Source organism: Geospiza fortis, unplaced genomic scaffold, assembly GCF_000277835.1.
Source record: "Geospiza fortis unplaced genomic scaffold, GeoFor_1.0 scaffold285, whole genome shotgun sequence".
NCBI lineage: Eukaryota > Metazoa > Chordata > Aves > Passeriformes > Thraupidae > Geospiza > Geospiza fortis.
In genome coordinates this window covers 440,539-465,520 of record NW_005054403.1, presented here as the reverse complement: position 1 = coordinate 465,520, position 24,982 = coordinate 440,539, and the positions used below count along the sequence as shown (strand labels likewise).

The 24,982-nt window shown below is 38.3% G+C and overlaps 1 protein-coding gene across 1 annotated transcript in view; it reads right to left on the bottom strand.

Annotated features, from left to right (window-relative positions):
* MAP3K15 (mitogen-activated protein kinase kinase kinase 15) overlaps positions 1–22,882 on the bottom strand; it is a 55,815-nt gene extending 32,933 nt beyond the window's left edge. Inside the window, exons 1-5 of the mRNA XM_031061207.1 lie at positions 22,745–22,882; positions 19,378–19,401; positions 9,860–10,053; positions 7,513–7,681; positions 6,142–6,248 (exon numbers count right to left, since the gene is read on the bottom strand). Of these exons, the coding sequence (XP_030917067.1) occupies positions 6,142–6,248; positions 7,513–7,681; positions 9,860–10,053; positions 19,378–19,401; positions 22,745–22,867 (617 nt within the window). The 5' untranslated portion in view covers positions 22,868–22,882. The remainder of the gene's footprint in view (positions 1–6,141; positions 6,249–7,512; positions 7,682–9,859; positions 10,054–19,377; positions 19,402–22,744) is intronic.
* Between the last annotated feature and the right edge of the window lie 2,100 nt (positions 22,883–24,982).

Here is a 24,982-nt window from a genome sequence, read left to right as displayed (position 1 = left end):
TTTAGCCCATGACAAGTATGCACTCATCTAAAAGGATATAATTAAACAATACTCAGTTTAGGTATCTTTATATTAGACCCCGTTTTTCACTGCAGCAGAATTCAATGCCCATTGGATAATACAAAACCCATACACCAATTATAATAATTTACAAATTTAGGAAGTTATCAGCTTCTAAATCCCAAAAAGAGGGGAGAAACAAAGAAAAAACCCAAACAACCTGAAAGATCACATAAGCTCCAAGCAAGTTCTCTGAAGTCAGTATGAAAATATTCTGTTGGATAATACGCAGAAACTGTTATGCTTGACCAAGACAGATTTTCATTTCTTATTTCAGACCCCACACTTTGTCAGGTCTGCATGCCTGACAGCTCATAATTTGTTTCAAGGTGCCTTGACACAGATCTGTGGTGTTATCAATAGAGTAGAAGAGATTACCTTAAACCCTTAAGGCTTAGCACTGACTTCTATTTTTTTAAACCAATCTCAACTATGTTAGCTTCCCCATGCTCCCCAGCCCCCATTTAAAGCCACATTAGAACAGATCACAAAAAACCATGTCATAAAGGACTGCTGGAGGTCATCTAATAGAATCCCCCTCTCACAGCAGGTCCATGGCCCAGCACTAGACCATGGCAGCCTCGTCTGTGTCTGAAAAGCTGAATCCATTAAACCTCCAAGGATGGAGATGCCACAGCCTCTCTGAACAGGGAAAGCTGAAATACTGTATATGATGATGCACAGGCATGAGAAGGAGGGCAGAAAATAGTCTCTTTATGGATTAACTTGGTACAGCAGGTGAGATTTGCAAAGCATATCCTCTGAATATTAAGTTTTATAAGCCAGAGCAGAATCTCAGTAGGCAGCTACAAAAATGACCTTACCAGGTCATTTTACTGCTCCTTGGTGCTTCCAGGCCATCTTGCACTGAAATACAAATGTCACTCATGGTATCACTAAAACAAGTCCATTTTAGGAATGGAATAGAATTTTGAAATAGGCAATTTTCAATGGTGCTTTTCAACACACAATCTGTTAAATTCTTCACATCTGGAAGAAGATGTGTCCTACCTTAAAGAAGTCTGCATGCACACTCAGTGAAAATAGAAGCTACTTTTCATATTTTTTGGGTTTAGGGGGCACTGTTTTTAGAATCACTACTCACAATCTGAAAATTCTTTCAAAATATAGTTTTAATGGTCAATGAGGTAAGAAAAAGGTGTACTACTACAATTTATTTAGAAACTATATTAAAAACCCCACAGACCTTGGAAAGTGTTTCATAAAACTACTTTTTTTTTTCTTACTGGTTTCTTTGTTAGCACATTTTAGTCCTCTTACTGCAATTGTTACCTTGTGAGAACTTGCAGAGAAACCAAACAGAGAAAATGAATCTACATTATCTGAACATGACAGTAGCAGAAACTGCTGCCAGTTAAGAAAGAGATCTGCAAGTTACTTCCAAAACCTAGAGCAATTATGAAAATATCCTAGTGCTCAATAAAACACTGCCAAGTCTCCCCAAGCACAATGCTAGGAATTAAAAGGAAATGATCAAGGAATAAAAATTAAAAACAAAAAATCATTATGTATTTTACAAATACCCAGCACATTAATCGTCAGTACTGTGCACAGTTTTAAGCTTTATTTAAACAGGAAACTGAACTATTAGGATTAGGGGGGAAAAAATCAAACTGAGGGAATGATCAATGACACAGAATTGTTTCTATATGAAGAAATCTTCAATAAGCTAAGGTTTTTCAGACAGAAATGGCTACATAGGAACTCTTTTTCTTAAAACAAAAGCTGTCCTGCTGGGTACCTTTACAGCCTCTAATCACTTCCTTGGAATTTGTGCCAGTGTTCTGCTGCCAGTTTGCAAATCCTCCAGAAACTTGCCAGCTTGCTCACTGCAGTTCTGCCACGTGGTTTACCTGTCTGCTGACCCTACCATGTTTCTTCAGTCACAGAAGTAATCTTCTCACGTCCCTGGTCTATACAAGCCTCTTGCATCTGTCTCCCTGTCTTACCCAACCATCCACTCCTCCTTTACCTCCCTGAATTATTCTGTAGGGCAACAAACTCCTATCACAGCATCTCACCTGGAATAACACCTGGAACACACAGTAAAAAAAAAAGTAGGTTTTTTTCTTTTTCTTTGATATCATAGCTCCTTTCTTGCTCTCCAAATCCATCCTCTTGCTGGTGAACCTTTCTCTATACTCTAGTCTTTATAAGGAGACCTAGTTTTAAATATTCCTAAACAAAAAAAATCTTCCTGCTTCAGAGACTGGTTTTATCAGCTTTAAAGAATTGGCATGGTTACAGAGCCAGAACTACACTCAGTGAACCAGGTCTTTGCCCAACAAAGTCAACAGGAACAGCATGTATTTCACTGGGATAAGAATTCGCTGACTCTGTTGGTAACAGGTAGTGTAATCTTTTTTTCCTCAGCTTTTTGTTCACATCTTCCTCTATATGGTTTGTTTCCATCTAGCTAGACAGAGAAGACTATATATGACAAAAAACTCTTGTATTAATGGAAAGTATTTTCTCAAGGAATACACATTTGCTTTCCTTTTCATTTCATGTCCTAATGACAGCAAAAACATAAAAAACCCCCCTTAACTATTAAGAAATATGAGGACTCATTTTAATTAGAGTTAGTACACTTGCATGCCTACTTATAACCAGAGACTGATTTTTGAGTTAAGATAGAATTCACTGAGGATGTAATTTGCTAGTAGAATCTTCAATATTTGAAACAGTGAATGAGGAAAACAAGACCCTAAATTAGGCTTTGACAAGAACTAAATTTGCAAGCCTCCAGACAGATATGACAAAGAAAAAAAATTAGCTTTTTTTTCCCTCCCTCATATACACTTCAGGTACTCATGAAAGCCAGGCATATAACAGGAGGAGGCCCACAAAATGTTTTTTTACTAAATTTGAGTAATCACAGAACAGAACATTTTAAATACCCCAGTGCTTAACAATAGAAACTATTTTCTGTGGCTACTATTATTCACAATTACTAGTATTATTCACAATTATTAGTGATTTTCTACTTGCACCCTATTACACCCTTCCCTTGTTAATTGCCTTCTTTTATTATGGCACTGGAATATGTTGCTCGTTAAAACACAGCATGCTGAGTTAAATAATAGTGACTGCAGCTGTCCTCATCTTTAATATAAAGGAAGATAGAAGTGCTCTGGAAAGAGACTAAAATTTTCACAGCTCTGGCCTCATGCCAGGACTGGGTTTGGTTTTAAAGACTGCTCTGTTTTGAACAGAATTTGGCATACCCTTGGGCCTCTTTGCAAGTTTCCAGGACATTATAACTTCAGCTCTGGTAAATAAGACCAATTAGAACATTTAATTGGTCTTAAGCACTCCTTACACAGTGCTTGCCTCCCAGGCAAGGTGCACCATGGACTGAAACAAACAGCCATCCACATCTGGAACACCCAGCCCTCAACTGCACAGCATCTTACTTCATACCACAGCTGTGAATACAAACATTGAAAATACCCATGCTGCACATTTGTACTGAACTTATACCTAAAGATGTCTAAATTAAGATACAATTAGACTTATATCTCAGCTAGGAGGCAACAAGGAACAATGTCTTAAACCAGCCTGTGTCTGTACAGAAGGGAGCACTGTCTGCTCTGCTCCTATGTTACACCCAAATTATTTTGCTTAAGACACTGGAGAAGCAATAGCCCTTTGCTCCATCACGCTAGGACAGTGATGTATTCAGATTGCCCAGGCTTGGAAGCAAGCACAAGCCTGCCATTGCAAACATCCATTGTTAGCTTCTGATAACAGACATGAGAGATGACAAATCCAAGATGCTCTCAGGCAGCCAGAGAGAAAGACAGCAATCTAGGAGAGGGGCTGTGCTTAAACACCTGCCACATGAATCAGGGCTCCAGAAATCAGCATGGAAGTGGCTGCCTGCCCTACAGATGACAGCACCTGTCTGCTCAGTACCCATCAGTGAGGCCCAGGCCTGCTTTGCTTACGATCCAAGCCAGCTCAGACCCAGGCTGGCTCTGAGGCAAAGGACATGCAGCTAGGCTGGAATGGCACAGAACCTCAAGTGAAACATTGCTGTCCCTTGCCTGAGCACTACTTGTTAACCTGCACCTACACACAGCTGTGCTTCAGGCTGGGTTTGTGCCCAGCTGCTGCAGCAGCAGAGCCCTGGGGTGCCCAGGACCAGCCCTGCAGCCCCTCCTGCCACAGCGCTGGCTCTGTGCAGCACCAGAGTAACTCTGACTTGACAATGCAAGTGACACTAATGGCCAGGAGAACCCAGTTACAGAGCCCAAGAGGAAATAATCTCATTGCTCTCTCTGGATCACAGTTCCAGTACACTCTTTTATGAAATTAAGCACACATTAACATTCTGCAGGGTCAGATATTCTTACAGCTGCTAATTCTGTTCTGCATATGATGTATTGTTTTCCTGGTGGGTTCAATCAGATGTACTTATCAACATTAATACTGTTCTGGATGTTTAAATTAATAGAATATGAACTGAAAATATAGTTATTGTAACAAGAGCTTCTGATAGAAATCACTAAAATAATTTGGTTTTAAAATAGACAAAATTAGGGATTCAAAATTTTCATGCAAGTAAGATGCTAAATGCAACATTTTAGGGGTCATTTTGAACTAACTGGACTTGCTCAAAAAATGTTTAACTCTCAGCTTTTGAGTTTTGTCCATTATTTTGTTTGAAGAAGGCAAAAACATCTGTAGAAGCTAAATTCTGCATTCTTACCAATGAAAACCCAGTCATTTATTTCTGAAAAACCTTTTCTGTATAAATCTTTAAATAGTTCCCAAAAGCAAACAAGGAGCATCATGCTGGATGGGGCTAATAATCATTTTAATGAAAGCTGTTGACAGGCAAAGCAAGTTCATGAGCAATTAATTTTATCTTGTCTTACCAGGGTGCTATTGGCATTGTCAAAACAGAAGACTTAATGACAGGGATTTCACATACTGCTCAAAATACAAAGAATTTGAACACCAAGACAGTAAAGGAGCTTGCCAATTTTGTTATGCACAACTAAATGAAAAAGTTTTAAAAACTGATTATATTGAGATATTACCTAAGGACAAAGCACAATTCTAGCATTATTCTTACTGGCAAATTTAAACATTTTGAGTCAAATTCCTGAAATAATTTTTAAAAGTTCTGAAAATAGGGCTAAATCCATATGCAGTATTTTTATGAGCGATAGCTTAGAGTTTACTCTTCTGTCTGATTAATCTGTCAGATAGGACCAGATTTATTACCATTTTCCAGAAAATGCCATAGGAACTGCATTTCCAGATCTATTATTAAGTTCTTAATCTCTTTGATTTATGCCATCCTGATGTTGTCCAATGCTGATTTTTAGTTAGCTAATTCACAATCAGATAGCTAATTTAGTTTAGTTTTAGTTAGCTAGGTCACAATCTTTAATAGTATGTGGATTCCATCTAGCCAGTTACTTTTATTATTACATGGGATTTCCTTTGCATACAATTTATTTTCTCTGACAATCTTAATGTAAATTTTTTAGAAATGGAGTAATTATTATACATAGGTACTACAAAAGTCTGTACCTAACTAGAAGAGTTCAATAATATTTCAGTGTTTCCTAAAGTAATGATGTGCCTGCAGGTCCTGATGACCATCCAGCCTTCCAAGGAAACTCTATCATGAATGTGTATTCATGGATCAAGCAGTGCTTTTTACCTATTACTTTAACAAATCACTCATAACTCTATCACACTAAACATTTGAAGACATTCAGAATAATCAGTGACTCAGATTAAACAATCTCAGACTGACCAAGAACCCCTTGGTATCACTGGAGTCTTCTGCAGTTAGTCAAGTGGCCTCAGGAACAGATCCACTCTCTCCTAGTTGTTGACAAAACAATGGTTGTTGGAAAACAACAATTTCAAAAGTTACAAACTGTTCTGGTGCACAGTAAGTATGGCATTAAGGAGAGATGACTGTGATGAATGTGTGCAGAAAGGGAAGGGAATTTGATATTATCTGCACTATAAATTTACATCTAAGCCCCTATGGAACAGCACTAAAATGAAACAACTTCAATCAATCACCCTCACCGATTCAATGCAAAAGCATAATGAAACTTGATGTTGTGTTGATCAGCCAGGTCACAGGTAGGAAGCATTTCCAGTGTTTCTACCAGCTTCACCATAGCATCATAGTCCTGGGATGAAATTGAAAAACAATGAAAAGGATCAAAGTAGAATAAACTGAAAAGAGGAAAGGATCACTAAGCTAAAACGTATCATGATCACATGTACTGTATCACAGCTTCTCAGGGGACTGTTCCTAAGAGAAACAGCCAGGAAGGCTGTGTAGGAGCACACAGGATTTTGTCTACCCATGTCAGTGCTTGCCTCTTCCTCACCATAATCCCCAAACGACTGAATCCCTGTAGCCAGTGTGATCAATTACTCTCCCAGCACCCGTAAAGAGATGACAAGTCTGGCTTTTTCAGGCCTTATTAAGATCTTCTGGTGAATGACACCTCACCAGGTCACCGTGGACTCAACCACAGCTGTCTCTGAAGTACCTCAGCCACTTGTGGACCCATTTCAGTTTCTCAGGGGTAACCCACATGTACAGTGCTGAAGAGGCTAGTTTACTGACATATCAAAGGGCCTTGTGCAACTTAATATTTTTGTTCAAAACATATTTGAGATGAGTACATTTCTCAAGGGACACCTTTCATGATCACCAGAGCCAATCCAAATGAAGTTGCATAAAGTGCTGTAAGGAAAATATGCATTTCAGAATGGAAGGTTTGGTAATGAAGGATGATGTGGTCACCCATTCTCTCACAACCCATTTATACACAAGAAATAACCAACTTAGCTCCTGATGGGAAAAAAATCTATAGAATGGTTGAAATTATATTTGAAAATGGTTGTTAAACACACAGACTGTCAATCTGGAAAACAGCTGCTTTAGCAAAAGCAGAATTTATTTTAAAAAATTAAAACAAGAAAAAAGGGTGCAGTTAGATTTTAAAAGCAAATTAATGTTTCATTGAATTATAGTTCTCAATTTGGGCATCTCTAGCCAATACAATGGTCATAACAAATATGTTTTCTTCATTTCCAAATATATTTAATTTTATGAGGGGAGGGAGGAAAGGTAGGGCAGAGGAGAGCAAGGCAACAACCATCTTTATTCAGTAGGGTGTTTTGCTTTTTTAAGGAAGTTAGAAATTACTAAAAGCAAAGGGAGAGACCTTGGGAAGTCACCTAATCTGAGTCTCTTGTTCACAGGCAAAATAACTAAGAGTCTCTATCCACTTAAACTGCCCAAAAGACAATCCAATGTAACAACTGCTCCCATTTAGTGTCAGCTTTGAATCACTGCATAACAAACAAAGCAGCACACGAGAACAAACAAGAGCCAAAACTGCACAGTAAAATAATCCACCTTAGTCTTTAAGCACGTACCTGAATGTCTCTGTAGGAAAGAAGCAGGTTTATGACAATGTCAGAAGTCAGCACTTCAGTATTATCCATACGCAGCTTAATCCTGGCCAGCTCCTTAGCCAGTTCATCTCCTTGGTACTTCTCTCTAGCTTTTCTGATGTCATTTAGCAGTGTTTCTTTATAATAGGCACTAAAGAAATTGAAGTTAATCATAGGGGAAGAAAACTGTTAGACATTTCTTATGAAACATGGCTATGCTTGTAATAAAAAGTATAATTTCTAATAAAACATACCAATTCCTCAGAGTGAGGTCCACATCAAATGTTTCCATATTTTTCAATAACTACTAACAAATATTCTACCTTGCCCCACATCAGACTGCAGGACTATGTATCAATATGCTTATAACCAGGATCCTGAGGCAATTTTACCAACACAAGAAAACTGGAGCATTTCTTTGCCCCATTACTGACCCTGACAGATGTGGCACTTTGAATTATAAAGGCTGCATCTGGGGTAATAAAGTGACACAAAGAAGAAACACCAGTGTGATGTAAAGAGGAGGTATATTATTTTATCATGAAAGATGGAAAGAGACTTTCCAACACAGATACTAAAGCAAAAACAAGCCATCAAAAGCTGATTTAAAGTTGCAATCTCTTTGATGAACATAATACATAATATGGGCAGGATCTCAGTAAAAGCCTCCAGTAAGTGCATCTTATTTACACTAGTATCAGTGTACAATCCAACATCAGCGCTTTTGTAAATTGAAAAATAATATATATATTGCTAGCATGACAAGTATGAATGGCCTCAACAAGCTACTTAGGGGTAAATTTATCCTGGAGCAGGTTATGGAGTCTCTAGTTTGGAACTTAGTACATGCCACCTGACAGATACTCCAGTGCATGCAAGCCCCTTCTTGTTTACAAATGAGTCTTTCAAAGTATTAAACCTTGTTTAGGATAAGCAAATAAAATTAGGTTCTCTGTCTCATACACATTATAATCAAAGCAACAAGGTCACAGTAAGCTACTGGCAAGCACAGCCTCATACAGTGTAAGAACAGAAACAAGGCTGAGAGTGGGTGTGGACTGCTAGGTGGGATCAAGACCACCCAATAACCCCCAGACTTCAAACCCATTTCCAGAAAGATCTACAAGAACAGATTGCACATAACTAATTTGCATGCACAGTGAGAAGCTGATCTCCAGGGTGGTGAAAACTTATTTATAAAAAGAAAAATTCCAAAAAAATTCCAGGGTGCTTGCCTTGCATATGCATTCCAAGACCATGGAAATCCCAGCTGGATTGACACTGGAGCCAGGATGGGTGATCTCTCTTTCATTTTTTCCTCCTCTCTGCCCCTCTTTAATTTATCTCTCTCTCTCTCTCTCTTCCCTTTCACCCTACACCCTTTATCCAAAACCCTCTGCTGTACCTTACACTAGGAGGTCAAGGACTAAAACACGAATTTCCATGCCAAGTGTGTAGTTTACTAATAAAACTTTGCAAACTTTTGCAGACCCTCTGATTTTTGTCATTCCTTTAAACCACAAGCATCTAGGAATCTTGGGTGCTTCCTTCCCCTTCAGGGTAGGACGTCACAAGAGGGTCATCCATGGGATTGCAAGGATGGGGCCACAAAAGAATAGTAGTTTTTTAGACAAGCCTTTCACTTGGGTGGGATGGCAATGGGGAAACAAATCTGAGAGCCCTTGGTGCTACCTCATGCTTCAGACAGACGTTGGGAAAATTAAAAACCAGAAACTCAGTCTCTGTGGGTGTTTTCCAAAACTACATACCAAACAGGAATAGCTGCAGAATACAAAGTGAGCCACTGAGAAAGACCTCCTTCTTCAGCCCCAATTCTCCAAACTCCAACAGTCCCTTGTAGAAGTGGCTAAGCAGTATCATGCTTATTAAGTGACACCAGAAGGTTAATATTTATAAATAAAAACAAATCATGAGAATTACAACTGAATGCCCATTGCTACCATGTATATATTTTATCTGATGACAGAAAAGGCAGTTTTTGGCTTTGAACTCTGTGAAGAATCTATGAGCTTAGGTCCTATTATAAAACTATAAAACTTAAGCACTTTATCTTACCCATGGACTGCCTTTGTTTTCTGGAAAGTAACTATAAATCAAATTCTAGCACAACATGGTTAGTTAACTGCAACAACTGCAGGCCAGGAATACAAAAACCAGCAAAACTGGCAGCTTCTTTTAACACTACATTAAGTGTAGTGAAAAATAAAAAAATGATAATAAATGCTACTAGAAATTCTGTACCTTCTTTTTTCATAATACCAAAAAGAGACTATCAAAGGTTCTGGAACTCTATGTGTTGTAACATTACCATGATGTAACATGGACATCCTTGAGAAGGCTGAGAAACTTGTCCACCAGTGGGACACAAAATGGCCCCAGGATATTGTCCCAGCTGGGCTGCATGTACTCAGAGGCTCTTCGTTGGGCATCACTTTCACAGCAAAAGTAGTCAGCACAAGGTGTGACAATGTATGGAATAAAATAATAATTGCCACTTGAAGCCTAAAATAAAAACAGCAAGAGTTTAGAAAACAAATGGAAGTGGAAATATACTTGAGTATACACAGAATCTCCTGCTGACAGAAAAAACAGCTAGAGTAGTGCTGGTGTGTAAGAAGTTTTAGTGCACTGTTTTAACACAAGATTTGCAAGCATTAAATTCAAGGAAATTTGTGTGGAAAAGTTACAAATATTAACAAAGCTGATGAATAAGGGCCCAGGTCTGTTAAGTGACAATAGAATGAAACTGTTCAATTTTTCCTTTTAATGTAATGCACAGGCCCTAGTAGAGTCTGACAGTTACTAGCTGATGTTCTGCTCCCAAGAGACGTACTTGCATCCTCTAAGTTCACCCTGTGCTAGGAAAGATATGATGCAGAGCTCCCCACAATGAGATAAATACAGAAATATAGACACTAGAAGGACTTTACAGAGATGCTTAATCCAGAGGAGCCTACAAAGCATCTGCTGCATGCTACCATCAAAAGCCTAACCAGCCAAACCCCAAAACTTTGAAATGTTTTGTAACAGACTTTTAGGACTTGCACCATAAAATTCTAGAAGTAAAACCCAAAAAAACTTAACATGTCATATAAAATGTGTAAATACAAACAAGGTGCTGAAATGGGTGAGGACACAAGAAATGGCCCTTCAGAGCCCAAAACCAGCAAGTTCAGTGTTTTCATCCCCTGAGCAAGACTCCAGAAACCAGACCACTGCGAAGGCTTCCACAGCTGGGAGAAGCACCTGTATCCCATTCCAGCTATGACAATTCTTTGCTTGAAAGGAAGGTGAACTTTGTATTTGAGAGTAATTACATGGGAGCACTGAGGCAGAGGTCAACATGATAGACCTCCCATGATCAACTACCACTGTTTTGGAGATATCTCAGCACTGAACATGTACAGCAAAATCATACCTGCCATTTTTTCATATAATCTAAGCCATAGCCATTTAGAGTTGCCTTGAACAATGGGAGAAAGCTGAGATCATAGAAAGAATGGATATGAAGATGGCACATTTTTGAATGTATTACTAAACTAGACAGGAGAAACAGATTGTTCACAGGAACTTAAAAATGTAGGGCATGCAGTTACTAAAATTACAGATAAAAACCTATATCAGTACATCCTGTTGCTGATCTGAGTGAGGATTTAGAATTTTAAATTATTTCTAGCAGACATAGATCAAGTCATATTCCTTCCTTACAAACCCCAAGTTAAATTATCCCCGTTGTAATGATATAATTATCTGTTGGACTGTTATCTTTACTTCCCAACGAAAAACTCAGAAAAACTGCAACCCAAGCCACCAATATGGTACCAAGTTTTGTCTCAGGTTTATTCAAACAAACAGTAAGTTCATTGCAACACAAAAGCTGCTTGTCTATAAAGTCTATTCTTCAACCTTTAACAGCAAATTAGCAATTCCTGCAATGAAAAAAGCCCATCCAATTTGAAAGGGTAACATATCTTGAGATGCAAAGAGCTGCAGCTATCTATTGAAAAAGCAATGAAATTTTCAGAAAAAAATTATTTACATATGGCTCTTCTGTACAATATTTACATATAATAAATTGTAAAACCCTTTCATACAGACTGTGTGGCCTAGGAAGGTCTTTCCTACCTTTATTATGTAAAAAACCAGTTCATCTGCTAACAAGAATTAGAGATGGCTGAAAATATCACTCTTGCTTCCTCTGATCTTCTGTTCAGGATGCTGGTCTCTTGATACCAAAAGCTAATAATTTTGAAAATTACTGCCTTATCATACAGCAATTACTGCTTTTTAAAGATAATTAATAAATGGCTTAGGTAGATGTAAAGCAATGTATGTAGCAACCCTACCTGCATACGTCTACACAAATGTATATCTATAAACTATTACTTATTTAATTGTAATAGAATTATAACTTCATAGTTTATCAAGACTATATGATAAGTTGGTTAATTTCAGGATTAGAAGCTAGGATATTTTAATTGTCTGATTTTGGGAAATTTTAAGTTAAAAATTGCAGCCAAGCAGACTGCAAAAACTTCAAAACTCTGAATAGCTCATCTTCCAGCATATAATGTATGCCAGCACTGAAAGTTTTGTATTTAATCACAACATTTTAAAATCACAAAACAAGTCACAAATTTAAGAACATGAAAAAAAAATCCCAGAAAATAATTGCAAATAAGTTGAGAAAGGGACCTGTTCTTCAGGTAAAATAGTTAAAGGAATTAAGCAGAAAGCCATGCATTTGCTGAGAGGCTGAAGGAGTGAGGCCCACAGAGGCCATTTTTAGGCTCTAGGCAAGCCAGGCCAAATGTAGAGCAGTTTTTGTCTGAAAATATTTTCCAAATATTTTTTTTAATGCTGTTAAAAGTAAACTTTTGATCTTAATATAAACAGGTTTTTTAATTGTACTGGTAAAGTTATTCTGGTGCAACCGTCACGTTGCGACAGAGATGCTACACTTGAATTCAAGGATGTTTTCTCCCAGATAAGTAACATTGAGTAAAAATCTCTGCACTTTCAAGGAGGGAATTATTCCTGCCAAGCTAACAGCACAATTATTTTACTTGAGGCATGCTATTAATTTTGCCACTCACTCAAGTACCAAGGATGCTTACTCCCCCTCACTAAGCAGTTAAAAGGAAAATACAGAAAGTAATGGAAAAGGAACTGCATTGACTTGAAGAGATCACAACCTCCTGAGTGTTCAGGGAATTTAACTCACTGTTGTCTCAAGTGTTAGGTTTTTCTGTGACATCACATTCCTATCCATCCTGCCATATAGGCATGAATTGGATTTGCATGGCCAGGTTTTGGCAGTGGGAGGGCCTTGGGGGCTACAGGAGTGGCTTCTCTGGGAAGCTGCTGGAAACTTCCTCCAGGTCCAGCAGAGCCAATGCCAGCCAGCTCCAAGACAGATGTGCTGCTGGCCAAGGCTGGGCCAATTAGAAATGATGGTAACTCTGCTGTGATAACAGATTCAAGAAGGAAAAAAGTTATTGCACAGATGTAGCTGCAATCACAGATGAGTGGAGTGAGACTATATGAGAGGAACAACACTGCAGACACCAAGGGCAGTGGAGAAGGAGGGGCAGGAGGTGCCCAGATGCTGGAGCTGAGATTCCCCTGCAGCCCATGATGCAGCCCATGGTGAAGCAGCTGTGCCCCTGCAGCCCATGGAGGATCACAGGGATGCAGAGATCCACCTGCAGCCCATGGAGGAGCCCCACACCAGAGCAGGTGGATGTCTAAGAGGAGGCTGTGACCCCATCTGAATCCTGTGCTGGTGTGGGCTCCTGGCAGGGACCTGCAGACCTGTAGAGAGAGGAGTGCAGACTGGAACAGGTCTCCTGGTAGGACTGTGACCCCATGAGGGACTCACACTGGAGCAGGCTGTGCCTGAAGGACTGCACCCATGGAAGAATGACCCATGTTGCAGCAGTTTGTGGAGAACTGTTGCTTGAGGGATGGGCTGACGTTTGTGAAGCTCATGGAGAACTGTCTCCTGTGGGAGGGACCCCCCACTGGAGCAGGGAAATGACTCCTCTCCCTGAGCAGTGGGAGAAATCACCTGTGATCAACTGACCATAACTCCCATTCCCTGTCTCCCTGTATTGCTGGGATAGGAAGTAGAGCTTGGAAGGAGATAGGAGTGGGGGTAAGGTGTTTTTAAAGTCTTATTTTACTTGTTATCCTGCTCTGATTTTATTACTAATAAATTCAATTAATATCTCTAATTCAAGCCTGATTTGCCCATAATGGTATTTGGTGAGTGATCTCTCCCAGTCTTTAACTCATGAACCCCTTGTTCTATTTTCTCTCTCCTGTCTGGCTGCAGAGGGGAGTGAGAGAGTGGCTCTGGTGGGAGGCTGGCATCCAGCCATGGTCAACCCACTACACTAAGATATTATAAACTTCTAAAAAATACTTCCTCTTCTAAATCTGAATAAATGCAGTGTTTTTTATGTAAAGACTGTGAAGAGAGATTATCACAAGACAAACACTTTAAATTTCTGGGATCTAGTTTGCAAGGAGCAATCACCTTGAAGGAAAGACCCTGTCAAGCACTATTCTTAAATCATCCTTATTATTATTATGTTTACATGTCTAGAAACACAGTGAAAGAATGGCATATCTATTCTACAGAAAGCAGATTTAAAGTGATACATACTTTGCCTATTAGATTACCACTGTGGTATTCAGGAGGTACTTGAACACGAAGAAAAGCTTTGAGGTTGGCAACCTACTCCAAATTGAAACAAAACAACAAAGAGCAAAACACCACCACAAAACACCATAAGAAACAAAAAGACACACATGAGACATGAATAAAGAAATAATTAAAGAAAGAAACAACAGAAAATGAATATAGATATTTGTAACAAGACTATATTTACAAGGCAAAGAAAACAGTTCAAACTGTTGTAATTTCTCTTACTTATCTTATCTTTTGGATTTCTCTTATTTGTATGATTTATGTCTATACATCTCCTGTGTCACCATTAAGATGTTTTCAGGTCTTATTTTTATGAACCTGTCAGATTCATTATCTGATTAGTTAACTATGATCCAACCACTACATATTGCTTGAGATGGTAATATTTCCATAAAAACTAATTTTCACACAAAAAGTTTAAAAGCCTTCGTTTTCACTATCTAAAGTAACAGTGGCATATTTCATTATTAAAAGCATTAGAAGTAGCATTTATTTGGTTGCCCATTGCCTTTGTACTATTTTCCACTCGAAAAGAAAAATTACTGAATTTAAGACATTACTGCTCTTTCATTCTGTGTTCTGTGTGCTTTTACACTTCTGCTACCTCAGGCCTTTTTAGAAATATATCATTAAAAGACTGGACCATATAACCTTTTATACATTGTAAAAATAATCAGAAAATAAAAAATAGAAAGCAACTCTGCAATAATACTTCTTTGGACAATTAAGTTCCTATAATGTAATCATATTTCAGAGTCTTGGCTCTCATTACAATCCATGGGGGCTACTTAACTGGAGAATATGAGTCCAAGTGCCAAAATCTTTCTATTTAGTTTTCTTAAATGTTTATTGTCTTTAAACAGTATATACAGTCTAATTTAAATAGCTACTGAAACCTCTGAAGAAACTTTCTGCCAATTACAATTAAAAAAATGTTTCAATATAAAAATTCCTTGTGGCAAGGATAAATTGCAATGCAGTTCCCTTTAGATTAAGAAGAATTTTTGCTAATGACTCCTCCATGGCCCAGACATTATTCACTGCTTAATATAAGAGCTGCTACAGGATTTCATGAAAAATAACCATTTAAATATCTAAAAATACTTCACCAGGCCCACAGGCCTAAGTATACAATGATATAAACCTTTTGGTTTAATAGCCAGCCTACCTTCCTTCAAACACCTGCCCTGAATGCAATTAACAGGGTTATTAAAATTTCCTCAGGCATATTATAAACTAAAGAACAAATAACTAGTCTTTCTCCTTATGTTCTGTACTTGGTATAATAATTTTTCCATAGTGGAAAGTTCTACTTCTAGTTTGTATTTTTAATGCTTCATTCAAACAAAATGAATGGATCAAAATGTGCATCTCAAACTATGTGCAACCAATCCTAGAGCTACTGCCCCAAGGACTGCACATTTTGCTTCCTGACTCCAGCAGTTTTATAAAGCCCCTTGTTCACTCTTTTCTTCACTTAATCTTGAACTTTTTTTATTCATGATTTCTTAAGATCCTGTAGCAGCAGGTGAAATTTCCCTCCTTAAAAAAAAGTCAAGGATGGCAAAAATTTTTGAATCAAAATAGAAAAACTTCCTAATGGATTTTGTCTATTACATTGGTTTGGGGGAACATTATTTTTTTTAAGCATTTTTTGCTTTTGAAAATCCTTGAAATTTCACTTCTCCAGTAAACTGATGCTTAGCTGACATCCAAAGAAACTCCAAAGGACAAGCATCTTCCATAAGTAATTTTCTTTCCTCTGTCCTTCAGTCCATTATTCCATAATGGCACCTGTTCTGCAAGACTGCTTATTTGCCATTTATTTTGTTGATAACAATTTTGACAGAAACTAGGAAGCTGTGCAATCTTTATTAAAACTAACAGAAATGTCCTTAAAGCTCAGAGGAGCTCTACAGAAGGAAATCTAACTGATGGGACACAGAATCTTGATCTTGCATTTCATGCCAGGGCAATTCTTCCTTGGGAACTGAACTCCCATAGATAATAATTCTTTCCTTTCACATCCAAGTATGCAATAAATTATCAATACAGAATTTTAACTGCTTGTTTGGGGAAGTCAAGTAGAACTGAATCACATTCTTCATTCTTATCTTTGAAAACTGCATTCCTGGATGGTGGAAAGAAGGAAGGAAGGAAGGAAGTTCTCCTACTCACACTCTTTTTTCAGACAGTAAGCTATTAAATCTCTCAGGCTCCCACCACTGCAGCTGTCTGCTGTATAATTTTCACTGTTAGATCAGCTATACTCAGGCTAACTTCTCCATAGAACTGCTGATTTTTTTTTCTCTGCATTGTTTTCAGCTTCATGTCCAGTTTGCTTTCTCTTGTCTCCTCCTCAATGCTGAATTAGAATAATGCGTTCTCTAAAAGGGAAATATTCATTCTCTTCAAGGCTTTCTTGTGATACACAAAGCAAATTACCCTGATGACACACTAGACATTCACCTTCTCTGCAACTTCAACATAGCTCCACATCTCCTCTCTGCTAAGATTTTTCTGCACCTTTGTAGATGATGTGAGATTTGTAGGATAAATAGGAAAATTGAGAGCAGGGAAACCTCAGAGTAAGCTCTAAGCTACAGCAGCCAGCCCACAAAGTTTCACTCTTGCTGCTGGAACAAAGGTGTGCTGTACCTGGAAACAATCTGAGTTGTTCCCCTTTCCTTACATACCCTGCAGATGCACAAACACAGAGCCTGTAAAACATGGAGAGGACTTCTCCTGCAATGATACTCCTGTGGCTACCACTGGGCTGGAGGAAGGCTTAGGAGATATCTCTCTTCTTTCCACCATGCCTCCTGCCCCTGATAAAAAGCATATTTAAGCTCTGCTATTCCACAGTTTCAACAGAGGCATACCCACATTTTTTCACTCAGGACAAGTGAAAGGAAAACACAAAACTCTGCTATAGGGGAATTAATTATTGCATCTAATATTCAGCAATTAAACTGAAATGGTTATCTAAATATATATTTGACTGGATATAACAAATTCATGCCAATTATGTACCTACTTAACAAGCACAGCAACCCTGATTAGCTATTCACTTCAAACAGGACATTGCCCATACAGTTGTAAAATATGTAACCAAGCAATGAAGCAGTGGCTCCATATTGGATCACTGGTAAACTGCAAACCTCTCATCACAACTCACTGGATTTGAAGGGAGGGAAAGGCAATTGGCTATTTGAAGTCAGCTTCCACTTAAAAAAAACAGTTTTATCCTGTCAATTATTTAGCTTGCTCATGAGTTTGTTCTAATTTCTGAATAACAAATACTGATAAAAGAATGAAATATGGGAGTACATTTATCTAATAATAGAAGGTATGAACAACCTCAAATAATAGAAAGAGGAATCCATACTTGGTACTTAAAGTCATTCATTTTATACCTCACTGTATTCTACTCACAATTTTTTTTCATAATTTAAGCACTTGAAGAAAGTGGGTTAGACAATCCCTCCTTTTTAAAGGAGGAATCAGGATCCCAGCTTAGAGATGTCTCCCCCCCCCCCCCCGTGAGCCACAAGGTGTTTACAGATCCAATACCAGACCCCACCATAGAAACCATGTCACTGGAACAAAAGGCATGGAGCTGAGTCAGGAGAGGTTTGGGTTGGATACCAGGGAAAGGTTCAACAGGGTGGTTGGGCACTGGAACAGACACCCCAGGGAAGTGGTCACAGCAACAGCCTAACAGAGTTCAAGAAGTGTTTGGACAATGTTCTCAGCACATGATGTGACTTAGGGATGTCCTGTGCAGGGCCAGGAGTTGGACTCAATGATCCTGGTGGGTCCCTTCCAACTCAGCATATTCTGTAATTCAATCTTCTCTTCAGTGTGAAGGGAAATACCACCCCCACGCCCCCCCGGAGAAAGATTCTGCCAAAAGAAAAGACTGTAGGCTGCTAATCTCATTGCACTAGGTTAAATTTGCCACCTTCCCCTTTGTTGTTTACTCCATGCCTGTTTTACCACCAAACAGCTCATTCACAATTCTCCCTCTTGCTCTGGAAGGGAGAACATATGCTCCTGAAGTTTTAGTCATCCACCAGTTGATGGATAGTAGCATTCACAAGCAAATCTGACACATTCTGAGTCTCCCTTCAGAGAGCCAGAGAGCAGTAAATGCAGTTCCCACCACACCGGTCAAAGTGGTTCAAAGATGCCTGAGACAGCCAGGAAGGATGACCTGCATCTGCATGTGCTAAACCTGATCTATCTTTAGCCTATGTGGAGCACTGTGGCCAAGTCATAACAGCAGCTCAAAATAAACTGCTATGAGTAATGCATTTTTTCCAGTTCTCTTTTAAATTACTATCAAACTCTAATACCACTTTATTATTTCAATCCTGCTCAATACTGTTTAGAAGAAAATAAAAGTATATGGTGAATGGGAGAAAACAGAAAGGATGAATGGAAGAGGTTTGAAAAATTAGTCATTATCAAAACAAAAGTGTGGAGGATTTTATGAAACACTGACATGGTGTGAACTATGGCAAAATATACAACTATATAAGATATCATGGCATATTTCAAAAAGCCTTAATAATTCCTACATTTTATCTTGCTTCAAACTTATCTGTTTGGCTTTATTTGCATTAAATGTAAGAATATTTTTACTTTGGGAAATAAGCTTTTCTAAGAAATAAGCATTTCTAAGTAAATCTGTGAATTTTTAAGTTAGAGATCAGGTATACAGAAGCCAAAGCTGCTTGAAATACAAAACCAAACCCCATTAAGGCATCACAAACATCTACATTTGCACAATGGGTGATAGTGGTAGAGGGAAAAAGAGACTTTGAATTTCTGAGTTTATATTTGGATTTGCCAACCTACAAATAAAACTTATATGTACTGGCACTTTTCTACAGCTTAGAAAGGAATTTATAAGGAAAAGTAGCTTTAAAATCTAGTGTTAGTTTGGAGTGTCAGCAAGTTTTCCAAAAGTTTGAATTATAGATGGGTAAAACAACTGCTTTTAATCATAGAGAGCATATATATGCTTGGGAGCTTTGGTATTAAAGTTGCTTCAAATGCAGGATCTTCATTTTATATTTAAAAATGAATGTGGATTTAAAACTTACTGTGTTTTTCTGAGATACCATATCCTGTGGGGGAAAAAAAGATAATAGAAATGTTTATTTGTTTTTACTGGGAATTATTATGTCCAATAAAACACACTGCTATACATACACATAACATATATACGTACACACACACACACACACAGATGCATTCTTTTTAGCATAATCCAGATTTCCTGCCACAGTAAATTCCCAGTAAAGGGACAGAACAACATCAAGTAGAGTCTCAGCAGCTCAGGTTAGGAAAAAATTAACAATTCAGTGAAGAAACCTACTTTAAAAAGTATTCAGAAAATAAAGAAAGTTTTACTTAGGAGTAACTGGAGTTTTTTAGACTGGGCACACTCAGTCACACTGAGCATTTGTGAGACAAAAGCATTCAAAGCTGGAGGGTTTATCTCTCTGAAAGAGTATCCTCCACATACCTAAGCCCCTTTGTTACACAGATTGGTACACACCAACACATTCCTTCTACACCCTAATTCTTCTCACCTCAAAATCTAAGGACAGATACTGAAACAACGAAGCAGATGATAAACTAACGGGTGTGTAAACTAGACCTCAGAGACATCTAGTTGCTGGTAAGTAACCTCTTCTCTTGGGTGATGGATTTCATATTCAATGAACACTGCTTAGTCAAACTAAAGAGGTCTCCAGGTAATCCCTGCTACAAATATTAGACATTGACTTGTTTCTAATCAAAGTTTTCAATATACTTGAATTAAATGGGCTCTGACAACCTGAGATGATTCTGCTTGAGCAACTTCATATCTGAGACCCTGAAATCCACTTGGACAACCACTGCACAGCCCATGGCCATGCACCCATTTCCTCAACAACAGGCAAAAATATCAGGGAGCATTGAAGAGGTTTAGCTCTATAGATATGACTCTCTTGAAAACAAGATTACGTATCCTTTTATATCCTCAGAACTAGGTTATTTTGAAAGAACGTTGGTGAAACTGAAGAGACAACTCTTGGGGCAACTTCAGGATGGCTCCTAAAATGAATTGTATAAAGTCAGGTTGCCAGAACTTCACAGATCTTCAGCAGAAGTAACAGCAGTAACATCAATACTGCCTTTATAACACTCAGACTCTGCACCACTTTTAAGAGTGTGCACAGCAACTTAGGTCCAAGTAAAGTAATACAATTCTGAACAGAAGTGAACAAACCCTGAACAAATTACTCATAAACTTCAGAATAAAGAAACATCAGAGGGTCAAAAAGGTACTACAACCTAAATGGAACTTCTAATTAGCCTAAACTCCTTATGCCAAATAAAATATTTCATAACAAAATTGATGGAAGGCTTAGACAGCTAAAATGCTACATATCTGGAAAGTAATGTCTGTCTAGCTAAGCAAGTATCTCCAATAGAGCTTTATCTACTGCAGTTAAATCTTTCTCAATAGGGAGAAGTTGACTCTTCTGAAACCATCCAGCACCTATGATGTGAAATGTGTCATGAACCGTTCTGTGCTGAAATACCCCATGAATAGTCCTTGCCTACCTTCTGAAGTATTCCTTATAAAGGTGTATCAGCATATTTGAATGCTATCCAGCACTGAACTGGGGTTTGATTGCTGAAGAGATACCAATGGCAAGAGCAACACTGAACCCTGTCTCAGTGTCCAGTTTAAACCATTTGATACACAGGATCTCTCCTAGCTGGTTCCAGCAACTTAAATCAAGTCTTATGATCCCATCTAAGATATACTAGGAGCCTATTTAGGCCAAGGGGGTTATGCAAACAACTGAGGGACAAGTAAGACATCAGTGCCACTGACAGAGTCCCTAGAAGAAGAAAGGTGAAGGCACATAATAGTTTTCCTAGCCTTAAGTGACCTAGTCACACTCTGGTGTTCCCCAGTCCCTAGACTTGAGAATTACATTATTAGAAAAAAAGGCTTAGAACTGACAGTGCAAAGACTTGCAAGGTCTGGCAACAATCAGTCTGAACATCCAGCCACAGGTGGATGCAATCCTGGAGATTCTTCAACACTCCAGTTACGGAGCAGGGGCTTGAGTATGTGCTATGGGAGGAAGTGCAGAAATCAAACACAGTATCCTCACTGGGCAGCAACAAATAGAAAACAATTAGCCTGTGCTTCCCAGACTTGGGCACATCCTTGGGAGAACCAAGTTGGTCAGAACATCTGAGTGACAGCATACAGAAAGATAAAAATGTGTTAATGAAAAATAAAAATGAAGTATTTCATGGCAGTCAGGTATATTACCAGCAGTGGGTGAAAAGCTGTATGCCTGCCCACCCTGATTAGCTGGAGGAAAGGAGGGCATGCCAGTAATACCTCAATGTGCATCCATACAAATAATACCATTGAACAAAGGGTGTGACAGGCTCCAGCTCTGAGTTCTTGGGATTCCAGGCCACTTGGAATGTGAATGCACATGTGGACCACCATGTGAAGAAAGGAAGTATGGGTTATAGACACAAGAGAGCAAAATCAAAGACACTGACAGCAGAGAAGAGGAATGAGAAGCCGTGAAAGAAGAGAGCTTTTCTCAGAAAAAAGGAGCCTTAAAATTCTTACAGAATCAAGAGAGGCTGGAGAACTCCAAAAATTATTTTTGGACACTAAATGTGTGGAAAAAAGCGAAGCAGCAAGGGGCAATAAATCAAAATAAGGAAAAAACAACAAAGCATGAACAATGCTTGTCTCAGTGAAGGTAGCAAGAAAATGGATTATATTAAAAGCAGCAACAGATGATACAGAGGACAAAAGTCTAAATATGATGTAAAATAAAGAGAACTTGCACTGAAAAAGGCAGAAACATCCACAATATATGACTTGCATCCAGAACAGCAATTTCAGGACTTAAGTGTATAGCATGTATTATCTTACTATAAAAATGAACAACAGCCCTCTAAAAAGATTTGGTGAGGATGTCTTTTCCTATCTTCAAACAGCAATAAAAAGGAGATTCTAGTAGTCTTAGCTAGTCAGCACCTAGGGAATACAAACCTCATCTGACAGAAGTGCTTACATAGGAGCAGGCTGCAATACAGCCCTTGTTCAAGTTATTATTCAGGCAATAACTTTTTCTTACATGTACACTTTAATTAAGAGGGAAAGGAAGGAAAAAATCGGACCTGTACCCTCAATTCCAAGTCTAGCTACCTGAAGCAAAATCAGTACCACACTGTGGATCTTTTCTTACAAAAAAAGCATTTATTTATTCTATTATTACTGTTTTTACAAATAGTTGCTTTTTCTTAGCAGGATTTAATTATGCAGCTATCAGGAATTACATTAAACGTAAGTTTCAAAAAATCACAAACATCTGTAAGATCGAGTATAAAGATATGTCTGAAATGAAGCAGATTGTGAAGTGAGAACCTTACTTTGAGAGACTGAGCAGTGTCAGCATCAGTGTCATGGTAAAGAATAACATTATTGGCCATGTCAAAGCTTTCACGCACGCCAAGGTGGTAGAACAGTGATGGTTGCTTGGAAATATCACTCATGTCCACAACTGCAACATCTGAAATGAGAGAAGTGGAAAAGAAGATAGAATGCTAAAAAAATAATAACTTTCATTCAAATTTTAATCTTACACGGGATTTAAAATAAATCCCGAAATTACACTCACACTGGACAGACAAAGTCAACATTTTCAAATAAGGGTCATTTTCTTATGAGAAGTAAATTTTACCCTTCATATAAAAGATAAGAGCCACTCATGAAATTATCAGTGTCACATTAGCTGGGAGGCTGAGTTTATCAATCTTGCTTAAGGTTTTGAAATCACAGCATCAGGAATGCCTTGGGTAAAAAATGCATTTTTGCACTTGCTCCCTGAGGCCTGACAGCATGAATACCCATAGGACAGAAGTTTCAAATATTCAGGATGGAATATCTAAAAATAATAATGTAAATTAGAAAACCAGGGAAAACTGTGAGACCAAGTTTATTTTAAGAGGCTGAGGTTTGAAGAATGGGAAATTCCTAAAGCATAGAAAAAGAAATTACTCTGAAAAATTACTCTAAAAGCTACAGGCAAGATTTTCAAGATGGGGACACAGCAATGAGGGAATTCAATCACAAGCAGCCAGAGCAAGACTTCCACTGCTCTTCTTTAGTGTTCCAGTCAGAAATGAAAGTCAGAAACACAAGTAAGAACATTTACATCTGTGCAAGAAGAGCTATGCAGAGAGCTAACGAGAAATATCCCATCTTATGCAGAACAGCTGAGATACAGACAAAAGATTCTGAGTTCACCATTTTGTTCTCATATAGACCTAAAGAGCAATGCAGGAAGAAGGAGTAACTGGAGAAGAGGACACTTAATGCTGAGTTTTTATTTCTTGATCCTTTTATCCTATATATTCCTATAAAAATTTTGCTTTAAAGTTTTTTAGAGGTCTGTATCTATATGTCTGTCTGCTTTCACCACTTTGGGATACATAGATGAACTGAAATCCAAAGTATTCATAAGAATAGAGCCTTAGCATTGAAACCACAGAGGTGTCTGAGGTTCAAAACAGATTCCAGAGACTCAGTGCAGCTGGGCAGTAAATTCTGTGTCTCTGGAGGGGTAACAGACAGTGCCCAGTACATACGGGGAAAGACAGAAGGGTGAGCTACCGGTAAACAAGAAATCTAAAAGCAGGTCTGATGGCTGAGACCCAAATGCAGCAGCCAGTTAACCTTGGTTGCACCAAGGTTACACATCACAAGAATCAATACTCCATACTTAGTAAGCAGTTTCTTGGAAAAACCTGCCATGAATATATGCTCCTGTACAATTCCATCAGCCTATTCTGACACACCACATGGAGGTCAGCCAGTCCCTTGGATTACTGAGACTCCTGTTAAAGCACAAGGAACATTTTGAGTCTGAAGACCTGCTTTAAGAACAAAACATCACTGTTCAGGAGCAAAACCAAACAAACATAAAAAACCCCAAACCCCAAAATATCCCAAACCCCAACAAAACACACAAAAAAAATCCAAATGCACCTCCCTCTCCCACCAAAGAAACAAAACCCCAGCACAAAATCATGGCATAAGAAAATCCCCTTATTCATATAAAATTCAAATCCTGTATCATCTACAGATGATCTTTCCATTTCCAATGTTTAGCCAGCTGTCTGCAGCACGAATAAAATTCTACAGTGTGTATTGCACACTGTAATGTTATGTAAACTGAGAGAGGCCATGTAAGCTTGAAGAAGTAAAACCCTGCTCCACAAACTCAACAGAATCAAGATTACCCCAATATTTCCAAATCCTTTTGGAAAACATAAATTATCTATAGAACAAATTTAAGAGAAACTAACAAGCAGACTGAGAATCAAATACCATCTAGGAACAAAAATTAGGAGCTTGGATGGTTTTTATTGCTTGCACAAGTGTGTTTCTGGGGAATCAGAATACTGTGAAATCAAAATCATCATCCTGGTAAGGGAACTCAGATAATGCAGTGTTATAGTGTACAGATATTGCATTTTACAATACGATGTGAGCAATGATTTGTAACAGAGTTTACTGAAACAGGGCTATACACAACTCATTGCCACATCTGGTCTACAACTCAAATTTGTCTCCTGCTGATTGCTGCTCCATAGCCATGTAAGTGG